At 37.2% G+C, this 14,601-nt stretch overlaps 1 protein-coding gene across 8 annotated transcripts in view; it reads left to right on the plus strand.

The window, feature by feature from the left end:
- The window catches only part of LOC131912936 (POTE ankyrin domain family member B-like), a 69,854-nt gene that overhangs the window by 15,307 nt on the left and 39,946 nt on the right, over positions 1-14,601 (plus strand). For all 8 annotated transcript variants that reach the window (XM_059265233.1, XM_059265229.1, XM_059265231.1 and 5 more), the window contains 2 exons: positions 5,321-5,351; positions 7,821-7,893. In XM_059265233.1, coding sequence (XP_059121216.1) covers positions 5,321-5,351; positions 7,821-7,893 — 104 coding nt within the window. The remainder of the gene's footprint in view (positions 1-5,320; positions 5,352-7,820; positions 7,894-14,601) is intronic.

Consider the following 14,601-nt stretch of genomic DNA (forward strand, 5'->3'; position numbering starts at 1 on the left):
ATTGATAGTCTCTTCTTCCCTTATAATTACTCTTCAATGCACTCATTCACACACAGAGACACAAATGTGTAACTACAACCTACTGAGTTCAGTTTTCTTGTTTGTAGTTACATGGTTTCAGTGCTGACTACAATTTCATCAGTCAAGCAATTAGGGGTTCCTGTCTGAGAGAGACTCACTATCCCTATCTCAGCAGTCATTAGTTTCCTGCAATTCCTTGTCCAGGAGCATGGCCCTCGGAGATTCCTCCTTACTTCTTCCTTAGCATGTCTATTGATATTGTCTCTGTTCAGATCTTGTTAATGTAGCCATTTCCATGAGAGACTGTTTCACAGCAGACTTCCTGATGTTTGCAGTCTTTCCCTCTGCCTGCTCTGTGATGTTCCCTGAGCTAGAGATGCTGGAGTTGTAATGTTGGTTTATCAACTGAGACTGGGATCCCTAGACTCTGCTGATCTCTGCTTCATGTCTACATTCTGGTGTGGGACTCAAGAGAATCTTGATGAAGGAGTCAGTGGGTCATCTTTATCTTCTCAGAAAAATAGCTATTAGATTCATTAGTTCTTTGTACAGTTTTCTTTTTTCTATTTAATTCATTTACTTTTTATTATTTCTTACTATCTACTGTTTGGGGGTTTGGTTTGTTCTTGTTTGTTTTTCTTCAAATTCTTGACTTGGATCATTAGGTCATTTATTTGTTTATATGCATACTGGAGTTTATTTTGCTGTCAATTTTAACTTTTATGACTCAATGGTTGCATACTGTACATGGCATTATTTCAATTTTCCGTATTTCTTAAAGTTTCCTTTGTCTCTAGGCATATGCTCTATTTAAGAGGAGCCTATTTGTGCTGCTGAGTGGAATATATATTCTTTGGTGTTGAGGTGGAATATTTAATTATTGGTTAGGTCAATTGAAGGAAGATGTCATTTAATTCTGAGATTGTATGTATTTGGGCTGGATGACCAATCAATTGGAAAAATCGGTGTTTGCAATCACATAATGTTATTGCGTCTGTGTTGATCTGTGCCTTTTGTTCCATTAGGTTTCTTGTGAAGTTGGGTGCACCTGCATATATATATATATATATGTGTGTGTGTGTGTGTGTGTGTGTGTGTGTGTGTGTGTGTAAGTATTCTATTTTGTATTTGTTGACACTTTAATTAGTATGAAGTGCACATCTTTGTCTCTTCTGCTTCATTTTAGTTTGAAAATGATTTTTCAGGTATGCCGACACCTGCTTGCTTCCTGACAGTGTTTGCTTAGAATACATTTTGAGAATACATTTTGCATCCATTCATTGTAAGAGGGTGCTTGACTTTTAAACTAAGATGGGACTTTTCATAGACAATAGATAGTTGGATTTTGTTTCTTAATTTGTCTAGGTAACCTTTGTCTTTTGACTGGAGTGTTGAGGCCATTGATATCTGGATTCGTTATTGAAAGTTGTACCTAGATTGCAGTGTTTTATTTTCCTGTTGTTTTGTGTTGTTAGATGCCCTTTGTATTTCCTTAAATTATAGCTTTGCTTGTTTTCTTTCTAAAAGTCTCCTCTCGTGCTTACTCCTCTCTTCAGTTAGAAGTATTACATTTAGTAGTCTGTTTAGAATTTATTATTTGCTATGACTGTTTCAGGCTGCTTGTATCATGGAAGTGTTTCCTCTTCAGCTATGGCAGACAGATTCACTGGGCACATGAGTCCTGGTTGACATGCATGGCCTTGTAGTATTTGAAGTTCATTACTTCAGGCTCTTCTGCTTTTCAGAGTTTTATTTAATAATTCAGCTGTTGCCCTGGGCATGTTCATTTCTAAATGACTTGTATACTTTCTTTTCTTAAGCTTTCAATATTTTTCCTAGTCTTGTATATTTGGTGGTGTTACTATCATATGCTTTGGAGTTTTCTTTTTCTGATCTTGTCTGGTTGGGTTTTGTTTGATTCTTGTATCAGTGTGTGTATATATTTCCTTACTTGGATGAAGAATTCCTCTGTGATCTTTCTATTAATCTTGTCTATGCTATTGATTGAGAATACTGTTTCCTCATGTATGCCAATAGAATTCAAAGATTTGAGCCTTTGATAGTATCTCAAATTTCTTGTCTGGTCTTCTAACATGGCTTTTTTTCTTTTTTTTTTATATTATTTGCTAATTAATTATAGATTTTCTACTTTTTCTTTACATTCTCATATTCTATCTTTTGTTTGATTTGTTATATTGGTAAGGTTTTTCTCTGAACTTTCTAATTGGGATGCTGAAATTTTCAGTATTATATCTATTGCAGCCATTGATCTGGACCTAGTCTTCTGTGTATGGTGACAGCCACAAACAAAAAATGTGGGGGCAGAACAGGGAAGAAGTGACTTACCCAGAAAAGGTTGTGATATATTGTGTACTCTAATAAAATTTGCTTGAAGATAAGAGGACAGAACAAGCCACTAGATTAAATATAGAGGTCAGGCAGTGGTGCCACACGTCTTTAATCCTAGCACTCGGGAGGCAGAGATCCATCTGGATCTCTGTGAGTTATATCCACCTTGGACTACATGAGATTTAATCAGTCTAGGAGAGAAACAGAGCCAAGCAGTGGTGGCACCAATCCTTAATCCCATTACTGGGAAGTCACATGCCTTTAATCCCAACACTAGGAAGGAAGTGATGGCTGGGTGGAGAAAGGTATATAAGGCATGAGGAGACAGGAACTAAAGGCTTTTTGGCTGGAACACCTTTTGTCTAGAGGCTTTTCAGCTGGAGAGCTTTCAGCTGAGGACTCAGAGGCATTCAGTCAGAGGATTCCTGGAGTTGGCGAGGTTAGACTTGGCTATGACTTGTTTCTTTGTTTCTCTGATCTTTCAGCATTTTCCCCAATATCTGGCTCCATTTTTTTTTAATTAAAATAACATTTAGGATTTCTGCAACAGAGGGTTCACAGCTTTGGGTCTGGAATAGGATTGTTGGCTTCCAGAGAAAATGAAATAGCCACCTAGCTAGCAAAGGTAGCTAGGAAACATGGTGGCCATGCCTGCTGCATTTCTCAAGCAAGGCATGTGGGTTTGGAGATAGTAGTAGGAGATAATAGGATGGGAAATGGAAAAAGAGAATTGCCCAACAATGGTGGCTCACAAACAAAGAGGGTTGTCAGCTTGGATCTGGAGCAGGTGTGAGTTTACTGAGGGCAGTTTTTTGGGGGGTGGCAGAAAAAAAGAGACTTATTCAATAAAGGTGGCACAAAACCTAAAAGAATGGTAATTTTGTATTCAAATTCTTTCATTTAAACAAATACATCATATAGTGTTACTGAAATGTTTATATACATGGTTATTACTTCTGGCTCTACTGTATGGCAACGGTCTGGTTCCTAAATGTATAATTAGAAATTAATATTCTTATCTGTGAGGTGTTGAACTCAAGGTTTCATACTTTAAGAAGGAGGTACTCTATGTATTTGCTACTCCAATGACCCTATTTTTATTTTTATTTTTGTTTATTTTTGTCTTCCTGCTTTGTGTTGCCAAACTGACCCTTGACTGCCAAAAGGCAATCTCCAGAGGTCATACTTTTCCAAACTGTAGTCAAGTCTTTCACATGATTTTTTTCCCATATGCAGTAACCTTTAGAATGTGAATACTACAGATGAAGCAAATCATGAACCTCTTCTTTGGGGAAAAAAAGAAGAAACTAGTCTACTAATTCCAGATTTAAATTCTGTTTTGATTGTGTGTGGTTAATATCTATAGTGTTTATCAGTAAATATGAAGCCACTCATACACCAGAGAATACTTGACTATCCATCCACAACCCCATTTTAACTTTTACCCTATTTTTGCAAGACAGGTGCTCTGCCACTTGGGCACATTTCTAGTCTTCATTTTCCATGGGAAGATACTTTCTCAAGGGTAATGTCAATAGGATCTCACCATGTGTGGTCTTTCTTATTTTATATAAAAGGAGAACTGTAGACAAAATTCTAAATGGTCTTAGTAAATAAGAAACACAGAGCCAAATACAGAGTTAAAAGTCCAAGAGATCAGAGCACTAGTGAAGAGCCAAGACAGCCTTATCTTAATACCTGGCTGCTGTCTCTTCTCTAGAGAGAGAGACCTTCTTCCTGTGTGACTTGTCTTTTTATTGCCTTTCTGTTCTGCCTTCTCATTGGCTCTAAACCCAACCACATGACTTTCCTGTCACTGCCTGTCTATACAGACCTCCAGGTCTCTATGGTTGGTACTGGGATTAAAGGTTCAGGTCACCACTCCTTGGCTGTGTCCTTGACCACACAGAGACTCTGCCTGCCATGGGATTGGATTAAGGGTATGTGCCACCACCACCTGACTTCTGCTTAATGGCTCGGTTTTACTTCTGATCTCCAGGCATCTTTATTAACATACAAATAAAATCGCATTTCAGCACAAATAAAATACCACCATAGGGAACTAGGTTTCTATCCCAGTAGAAAGACCTTAAGTGAGTTATTAAGTGATATATATGTAGATACCTACATATGGATTGATAGTTTTATAATAAACAAACCTCCAAAGCAACTTTCTCTGACCTAGCCTTCCTAGTACATACTTTTAATCTTCTGTATTTTAGCCATGTGCAGAATAGATATATTCTTAAGGAGGGGATCTTACCAGTAGTTATGTCCAAAGGTGACAAGAGCAATTGAGTTTCTACCTTATTGCATCATAGGTAAGTATGAGAACTACACCATATCTAAAAGAGCTCATCAGAACCTAACCACAGAGGAGATCGGGAGGGTAGGCAGCATTGATTTCACCTTACCTCTCTTTTCTGATACCTTGCAAGTCTTTATGAGAAACCTTGTCCAGATAGGTTTCCATAATTTTAGGGGAGATTGATAAGTACAATGATCATTGCCTCAGGTTCTCTCTGATAGGTTGTTTCATCCCTACCTGAAGGATTGCAGCTGTGTATCTGGGGAATATTTGTTGTGTTATAACAAAAAAATATTTATGCTGTCTTCAAATTGATTCTGGTACCGTTCTTCCAGAAAACTACTCTCTTTGCTATTTATTTATGATAGGCACTGATTCTGGCAATGACACTATTTGCCACTAGTTGGAATTGTTGTCAGTATACATGGTCACCTACTTTGAGGTATCAAATGCTGATAATTTCTTTCATTCTTTTATTCAATAAATCCAAATGAGGTGAAGATTTCCTGATGCATTTGTTATATTCCAGTACCATAGTTATTATTTACCCTAGAAGATTTTTTACTCTAGAAGATTTACCCTATGATATTTTATAGACTAATATAATCGACTGAAATACGTCTACTTTTCATTCAATTATAGGAAATCAGCCTGAAGATGTCTTTTCATCAGGGTAAGATTTTAAGGTCTTTGAATATGAATGTTAACTTATAATTAGAAGCAGGAAAAAGAACTAATGTTTATTGAATATTGTGTTCTTCACTGATTCCATCTGATTTATTTAGTGTCCATGATGCATTAATATAATCATACATTTTAAAGCTTTTATATCCTTGTGACTAAGTGTCTTACTACTTTAGTAAACGTCATCCAGAGAGTTTGATTAATTCTATGATCCCATAGGTAACTTGTTGCCAGCTCTTGACTGAACTGTCAGCCTGTGCATTCTCTTGTTCCTGTGACTACATTGAGATGATCTCATGTAGAAAACCAGTTTTCCTTATGTGTCAACTCTGGATTAGAGTTTTCCTGAGAAACCTGTCTATAACTCCATAGTTTTTCTTTTTGAAAGTTGTTCTTAGACACTACATTGCTATCAAGATTGGAGGGGGAACCTCTCTTAATTGTGTCTGTAGTGCCATAGGTTTGAAATGAGCAAGATGACATAAGGCTTGGAATTACATTATTGGAATGGTAGTCCATGTGCACATATACCATGTTATGTTGATACAATTGAGCATCTTTATAAGGGACATTATGAACTTATACTCAGTTTTGTTTTCTCTTCAAACTACTGGACTGCCTGGGTACAGGAAGGTTTTTTTTTTTTTTTTCTTGTTTTATCAAGTCTTTGTTTCCCCATGACACTAAGCATTTTGAAATTTTTTACTGTACATTTATTTTTCCTCGTGTTTCTTGACCTATAGTTTAGAATTTTTGACTGCCAGGTACTGCTTCTTGTTTTATTAGAAAATCTCATATCTGAAAAATTTGTAGTTTTTAAGGAATTTTGAAAACTAATAAAAATATCCTGAGCACAGAATGCTAGATCCAACATTATACATAAACAGTTGCTCTGAGGGAGAAGCCAAAATTAAAACACAGTATTCTATGGAGGTGGAAATACAAATGGCCCAATTTAGATTCCCATGCATTCCTTCACTAAAAGACCAGTCCTTACTGACCAGTATTTGATTGAGAATTTCTGTAGGAAAATATGGGAATGAGTCAAGTGTTCCAAGAATAGCATTAAAAGTAGCCTAATGGTGGATGATTTGAATGACTTTAACAGGGGAAGGGCAATTTCGAAAGGAAAATCATGGAGGCCAATAGGACGAAGAGTTTGGCCTCGTAATTAGTTTTTGAAAGACAATAAAGTTATTTACATAGACACAGGATGGTGAAAATCATCTGGGAATGGATAGGGTTGAATGTAATTTGGAAACTATACTACCTTTTGTGCTTAATTGATAGAAATGACAAATAGATTCTTCTGTTGAAACTTACTTGAGCAACCTGAAGTCTTTATAGAAAACAGGAATGTGGTATCACAGAGGGTGGGCTAGAGAATGTTCAGAACCAAGGGCTGAAATGAAAAATATCTGTGATCCTCTGCCACTGCTTCCTTTCCTGTTACCTTTGCCAAATTCCTGTCCTTTTCAGATTGGAATTGCAGAAAATAATCATAGAATTTTGTAACATATCTAGGCTTGGGATGTGTGTTGCTGACCCTCCATTTAGCTTATTTGCCTGAACCAGGGAACTAGCTGTCTTTCAGGTTCTTTGAGCCTGTACTTTCAGGCATCTGCACCTTCCTGGGATGAATATTGAAAGGCCAGAGAGCATCACTGAAGACTGCAAAAGAGGGAACGAGGAGTGGTGTCCTATATAAGGAAGACATCTAGAGAACATAGAGGGAAACAGAGGCAAAAGTCCCAGGGATCTGCTTTTCCAGAAGTCTCTGCCATCAACCGAGCACATATGAAGGTTTTTAAGTGCTTGGTAGTTTTTGAATCAGCCTCCACCAGTGTAATAACTGAATTATTACATTTTAATGTTTGAACACCCATGATAAGAGGATTTCAAACCTCAATGTGCACATTTGTTTGTTCACTTATAACTTTAATGTTCAAGGATTTCACATCTTTTTCATGACTTTATTAGCTGTTTTACAATGAATGGATGTGATGGTTTCCTTTCAATGGGTATTTTCCATGCTCGAGAATGAAGGTTGCCATTTAGTAGTTATATAGTTTTGTGCTTTATTAATAGAGTAGAATGAGGACACTATTGTTTTGCTTTATTTGGGGCTATTACCTTTATTTAAATTAATGATTAAAGGGTATGTGAGCAATTAATTGTAATTTGCATGCAATCATCAGGACAGTTTTCAAAACAAATGATTTTCAGGTTCCACAAATATATTGACTGACACTATTTGATGTGGAACTATGTGGAACTCTTTCTTGACAAATGCAGAGATTAGGAGAAGTGGAGACAGAAATTAACAGCTGAACAAATTTTATAAAACAGATGTCTTATAACAACAGAAACACCATTTGCTGTTCAAATAACTAAACATTCAAGACAAATGCTTTTGTCCACTACTCACTTATTTGTTGTTGTGTGTTTTGCTTCAAAGACATCACTTTGAATCTGAGTCACTGATTTCCGTGTGTACAGGAATGGAGGACACAGCTAATTTGAAAACTCAGGTAATCAATGCCTTCTTGAGGTAAATTCTTGTGCTGAATTTCTTCTTTGTGGAGTTTGAAATGGTATAATATAGCAGTTGTCAAAATGTCATCACTTTAGATGAAAAATTGGCTAGAATTTTTTATAAAATTATGACAATATTACTATATTGATGGTGAAAAGTACCAAAACATAATAATTATTTTATGGTTCTGAAAGCCAAAAATGTGGTAAGAAATAAGTAATCACAGAAAAATTAGTTTGTATAGTTTTACCACAGTGGAGGGATTTTGAAATTTGGGAATATTTGGACAAATAAACATTAGTAGTTTTATTTTTATTTCTTATAGCATGACTTACATAATTTTCAGGCTTCTCTAAATATGTAGACTAACCTATTCATTATGTTACTTAAGGTATCTTATCAATAGCTTACATATCCAACCCATGTATTGAAGGGCACAGAAATTAGCATTAGTTTTTAAAGTACCTTTTAAAAAACCTTTCACGCATGAATCTAACTTTTAAAAACTGTTAACTGGATGTTAACTACATGTTAACTGGATGTCAACATGCAGAAGACTGCATATAGATCCCTATCTGTCGCCATGCACTGAACTCAAATCCAAGTGGATCCAAGACCTCAACATAAATCCAGTTACACTGAACATGTGAAGAGAAAGTAGGAAGTAGCCTAGAATGCATTGGCACAGGATACCGCTTCCTAAATATAACACCAGTAGCACAGACACTGAGAGAAACGATTAATAAATGGGACTTCCTGAAACTGAGAAGCTTTTGTAGGGCAAAGGACACAGTCAATAGGACAAAACAACAGACTACAGAATGGGAAAAGATCTTTACCAACCCACCTGACATCTGACAGAGGGCTGATCTCCAAAATATATAAAAGAATTCAATAAACTGGACATCAAAATTCCAAACAATCCAATTAAATGGGCTACAGGGCTAAACAGAGAATTCTCAACAGAAGAATCTCAAATGGCCAAAAGACATTTAAGGAATTGCTCAACTTCCTTAGCCATCAGGAAAATGCAAATCAAAATGACTCTGAGATACCATCTTATACCAGTCAGAATGGCTATGATCAAAAACACTGAAGATGCTGGGCGGTGGTGGCACACGCCTTTAATCCCAGCCTTTAATCCCAGCACTCGGGAGGCAGAGCCAGGCAGATCTCTGTGAGTTTGAGGCCAGCCTGGACTACCAAGTGAGTCCCCAGGAAAGGCACAAAGCTACACAGAGAAACCTTGTCTCGAAAAACCAAAAAAAAAAAAAAACAAAAAAAACAAAAACAAAAACAAAAAACAAAAAAACAAAACAAAACAAAAACACTGAAGACAGCTTTGTTGGAGAAAATGTGGAGGAAGGGGAACACTCCTCCACTGTTGGTGGGAGTGCAAACTGATACTTTGGAAATCAGTATGGTGGTTTCTCAGAAAATTGGGAGTCAGTCTTCTTCAATACCCAGCTATACCACTCTCTGGGCATATACCCAAGGAATGCTCAATCATACCATAAGGACACAAGCTCAACTATGTTCATAGCATCATTATTCATAATAGCCAGAAACTGGAAACAATCTAAATGCCCCTCAGATGAAGAATGGATAAAGAAAATGTGATACATACACACAATGGAGTACTAGTCAGCAGTAAAAAACAATGATATTATGAAAATTTCAGGCAAATGGATGAAAACCCAGACTCAAGAGGAAAAATATGGTATGTACTCACTCATAAACGGATACTAGATGTAAAGCAAAGAATAACCAGACTACAACCCACAACTCCAGAGAAGCTGGCTAACAAGGAAGACCCTAAGAGGGACTCATAGATCAAACAGTGAAGGAGAAATAGATGAGATCAACATGAGCAAACTGAGGGTGAGGGGGAGTAATGGAGGGCAAGGAATGGGGGATGAGAACATAAGGCGATGGGAGGTTTGAGCTGGAGCAGGGACAGAGTGGGATAGCAAGGAAAGAGATACCATGATAAATGAAGACATCATGGGAACAGGGAGAAACAGAGTGCTAGGGAAGTTCCCAGGAATCCACAAGGATGACCCCACCTTAGACTACTAGCAATAGTTGAGAGTGTGCCTGATCTGGCCTACTCTGGTAATCAGATTAGTGAATACCATAACTGTCATGATAGAGCCTTCATCCAGTAACTGATGGAAGCAGATGCAGAGATCCATGGCCAAGCACCAGACCAAGCTCCAGTAGTTCAACTGATAAGAGAGAGAAGGGATTCTATGAGCAAGGGACATTGAGATCACGATGGGAAAATGTACAGAGAGAGCCAGCCAAACTAGTGGAAATTCATGAAGTGTGCACCAATAGCTGTCGAGACCCCATGGGACTGGACTAGGCCCTCTGGATAGTTGAGACAGTTGTTTGCCTTGAACTGGTTAGCGGACCCCCAGGCAGTGGAATTGAGATCTGTGCCTGGTGTGTGAGTGTGTTTTTTGGAGCCCAGTTCTTGTGGTGGGACACCCTGAGCAGCCTTGGTGCATGAGGGAGGGGCTTGGGCCTGCCTCAACCAAATGTACCAGGCTCTGCTGAGTCCCCATGGGAGACCTTGCCTTGGAGGAGATGGGAATGGGGGGTGGGTTGGGGAGGAAGGCTGGGGGTGCAAGGAGGGAGGACAGGGGAATCTGTGGTTATTATGTAACATGAATATAAAATTTCTTAATAATAAAAATATCAAAAAAAACCCCTCTTACTCAGGACACTAACTTTTAAAAACAATTTTTCAAGTCTGGTGTAGATGGAAGTTTTCCTGTGTCCTACAGCCACTTGGTCCCTAATAAAAACACAGTGTTTATATTAATTATAAACTGTTTGATATATGGCTCAGGCTTATTGCTAGCTAGCTATTATATCTTAAATTAACCCATTTCTATTAGTCTATGTGCATCATGGCTTTACCTGTATTTTATTACATCTTGCTCCCCCTGACAGCTTGCAGCATCTTCCCTGACTCCACCCTTCTTCTTCTTCCTCTATCTCTCTTGGTTTTCTTGCCTGGTTCCATCCTGCCCTGCCATAGCCTGACGCAGCATTATTTATTAACCCATGGCAACAACATATATTCACAGCATACAGAACGACCATCCCACAGGATTTTGGTACTTTATCTAGAAAAAAGTATTATTTAAAGTGATTAAAATGTAGAAATACGCCGGGCGGTGGTGGCGCACGCCTTTAATCCCAGCACTCGGGAGGCAGAGCCAGGTGGATCTCTGTGAGTTCGAGGCCAGCCTGGGCTACCAAGTGAGTTCCAGGAAAAGGCGCAAAGCTGCACAGAGAAACCCTGTCTCGAAAAACAAAACAAAACAAAACAAAACAAAATGTAGAAATACAAAATCTTTCTCTCAAAATAAGTATAAGAGTAGCTTTGCATTATTCATTCTCATAAAATATTGGATCCAGTCATCATGGCACAATCTTTATCCTAAAATTCAGATGACAGAGGCAGGTTGAACTTTCCAAGAGTTCAAGAATGTTCCTACTGAGTTCTGTCTCAGGCTGCCAATGGGTATATAATAAGGTACAAAAAGAATGTTTGAAGGCTCTTCATATCCTAGTGTAAGTTTGCACTTCCTTCAGGAAGGAACAACAAGTGTTTCCCTTTCCTTGCATACTCCCCAGCTGAGCTGTCATTTGTTTTCTTGATCTTGACCATTTTGATTCAGGTAAAATGAAATCTCAGAGGGGCATTGATTTACATTTACATTGATGACTAAGGATGTTGAACATTTACTGAAGTGTTTCTCAGGCATTTGTGTATCTCTGCTTTGTTCTGTACCCCATTTTTTAGAACATGTTATTTGTTTTCTTGATATTCAGTTTATTAGTTCTTTGTGGTTTAGATGCTAATCCCCTATCAGATGTATAATTGGCAATGGCTTATTCATTTTCCATGCCATAATTTTTTACATGATGCTGTTCTATTCTAAGGAGAAGCTTTTCATCTTCATGAAGTTACACTTGCTAGTTTTGGTCCTAATGCCTGTGTTATTGGTATCTGGTTCAGAAAGTCAGTCATTGACTGTAACAATGAATTCAAGCCTTTTCTAGACATTTTCTTCTATCTTAATCAGAGTTTATGGTCTTATGTTGAAGTCTTTGATCCATTCGTAGTTGAGATGTATGCAGGGTGATAGATTTGGTTCTACTTAGTTCTTCTGCATGTGGCCATCCAGTTTGACCTGAACCATTTGTTGATGATTCTACAGGCACGTAGAATTATCCAAACATAACAGGCTATGGTGAAGGCCATTGGTCTCACTCCACAACCAAATAGGAAGACCCTATTGGTGAAAAAACCACATATTAAATAACCAAACATAGAGTAGATGGATTTGTGCCCAAATAGAATCATTACAACTTCTAACTAATGTTCATGGTGCTAGAAGATACACCTCCTGCTCACAGAGGAGAAAGGTAATCATCAATATCACCAACTACAACCCTGTGACCTACAATAGTGACGTGTCTGAAACATATGCTGGTCCCATAGTAGCATAAATGTTATGGGAATAACAAATGACTTTTTCATTGGACTTAAAGACTGCTTAAGATGGAATACAAACTTGACACTGCCAAAGGGGCCAATAACCTGACAATGTAGGGTACGGACCTACGGACAAACCCAAAGTTGCTCTTCTTCTGAATGAATACAGCAAGAAAATGAGTCCTAGAGACATGTCATTATACCTTTCCCAGTCCTCCTTATAGAAGTTTTCTCTTGCAGTAGTTGGAAATCAGCACAGAGATCAACAACTGGTCAAAATGCAGAGTGAGAGACTTTGGACCACCTAGTCATAAATTGGATGTTTTCATCAAACCTCCTCCATCAAGGCTCAGTGTTTATGTAGAAAAGGAAGCAGAATGATTATAACAGCCAGTGCTTATGGATAAGGTCAAAGAAACTTTGTCTTCCAGACACAACAGGACCAAGACCAATGCACATATGAACTCAGAGACTATGTCCATACACAGATGATTTGCACAGGTTCCAACAAGACAGGGTGCCAGCACTAAGAGGCGGAAGAAGACACAGGCTGCCATCTATAACCAGGACGCAGTTTGTAATTGATAGCTGTTGGCAAAAGGAAAAAAAATCAGTGTTCTACTTGAAGCATCACTGGGTATATCGAAGGCACTCCAGAGCAGACACTATGACCAGGGGAAGTTGATCAACACAAAGGAAGCAGTGTTCAATTTTGTGTTTGTGGTATTGTTGGGGGCTGATTGTTCTCTTGTGGCATTTTTGTCTTATTGGTGGTAAGTTTGTATTTTCAATTTGGGGGTAGATTTAAGAGAGAAAGATTATAAATTTGGGGGGTAGGTGGATGGGGAATAATCTGGGAGTATTTTGGTTGGGAAAATATGTTCAAAATATATTGTACATGCAAATTTTTAAATCAAAAACGGAAGAAAAAACTCTTCATATAATTGAGGTATACTTGTTTCACCCCTAATTATAGCAAGTTCTAGAATAAGGTCTTTGATAACCAATGCTAAAGGCAAAAGTTCAATTTCATCTTATTTTTGCGCTCAAAATCTTTAAAAGTAACCTGAAATTCTTTGCATCATATGTAACACTTCAAATTTTAAAGGATGTCTACACAGTGGTTTCATTGCTCATTTAAATCTCCAGAATCACTCTGAGGTTAGGCTTCCTGTTTCTGGGTGTCCTAGATTACTTGTGATTAGAGTTTTGTAGTTTTCCTTTTTGTTTTTTCATTTATTACATCAACTATGAAATTAATGAATGCAAGGCAAATTCGTTACCACTCAACCACACACCCAGTCCTTCAAGTCTTATTGTGATAAGCTATACATAAATTCTTCAAATGTGGATTTCAGCATACAGTCAATTAGGCTTTTTATTCCTTTCTTCATGTGTTTTATGAATGTTGGGACCAGACTGATATATATTTCAACAGTATTTGAAGACTTACAAATCCTCAACTGGCATAATGACATTGATGTTTCATCACAGAATCTTTCTGAATTAAAACCACCAGTTCATATGACTTAAATATGAAGTGATAACTATTAGTGTTATGCCATTTAGAGAATAGTGAATCTATGTGAACTTTAAATTTTCTTACCTATCTCACAACTACATGACTAAAAATGCTGAATGTGTAATTACATAAAGACATCTCTACTATTTCAAGTATAAATAAGCACCAGGAACATTCCAGACATCGAATGAATGTTCTGATGCTTCCCTTCATGTTAATGCTTGTTATGCTCTAATGATACCCATTTTTTACTGTGAAAGAGTTTAAGATTTCATTGAATAATTACATGCATTATATAAACAAAGAAGAATCACTAATTGCTTTTTAATTTTATGAAACTATTTTCTCTATATCTAAGATTTTAACAAAACTATTTTTTGTACATCCTTCTTTTCATAAACAAAACTGATTCTAAAATATTTCAATTCTTCTCCACCTGGCATAGTTTGTATTTTCATACTAATCAAAGGGCCTTATTATAATATTAAATTGATTTTCTCAAGGAATTGATTTTTAAATCAAATACTTTGGTATGGCAAGCACATTAAGAGTTATTACTTAAATCTATTCTTTACCTGTTTAATTTTTGGTGAGGAATGTAAGTTTCATATTATGAGTTTAGTTCCTTATTGAATTCTGCAGGTGATCTTTTTCTATTTCTGCTT

The sequence above is a fragment of the Peromyscus eremicus genome, chromosome 6 (genome assembly GCF_949786415.1).
Source record: "Peromyscus eremicus chromosome 6, PerEre_H2_v1, whole genome shotgun sequence".
NCBI classification, from domain to species: domain Eukaryota; kingdom Metazoa; phylum Chordata; class Mammalia; order Rodentia; family Cricetidae; genus Peromyscus; species Peromyscus eremicus.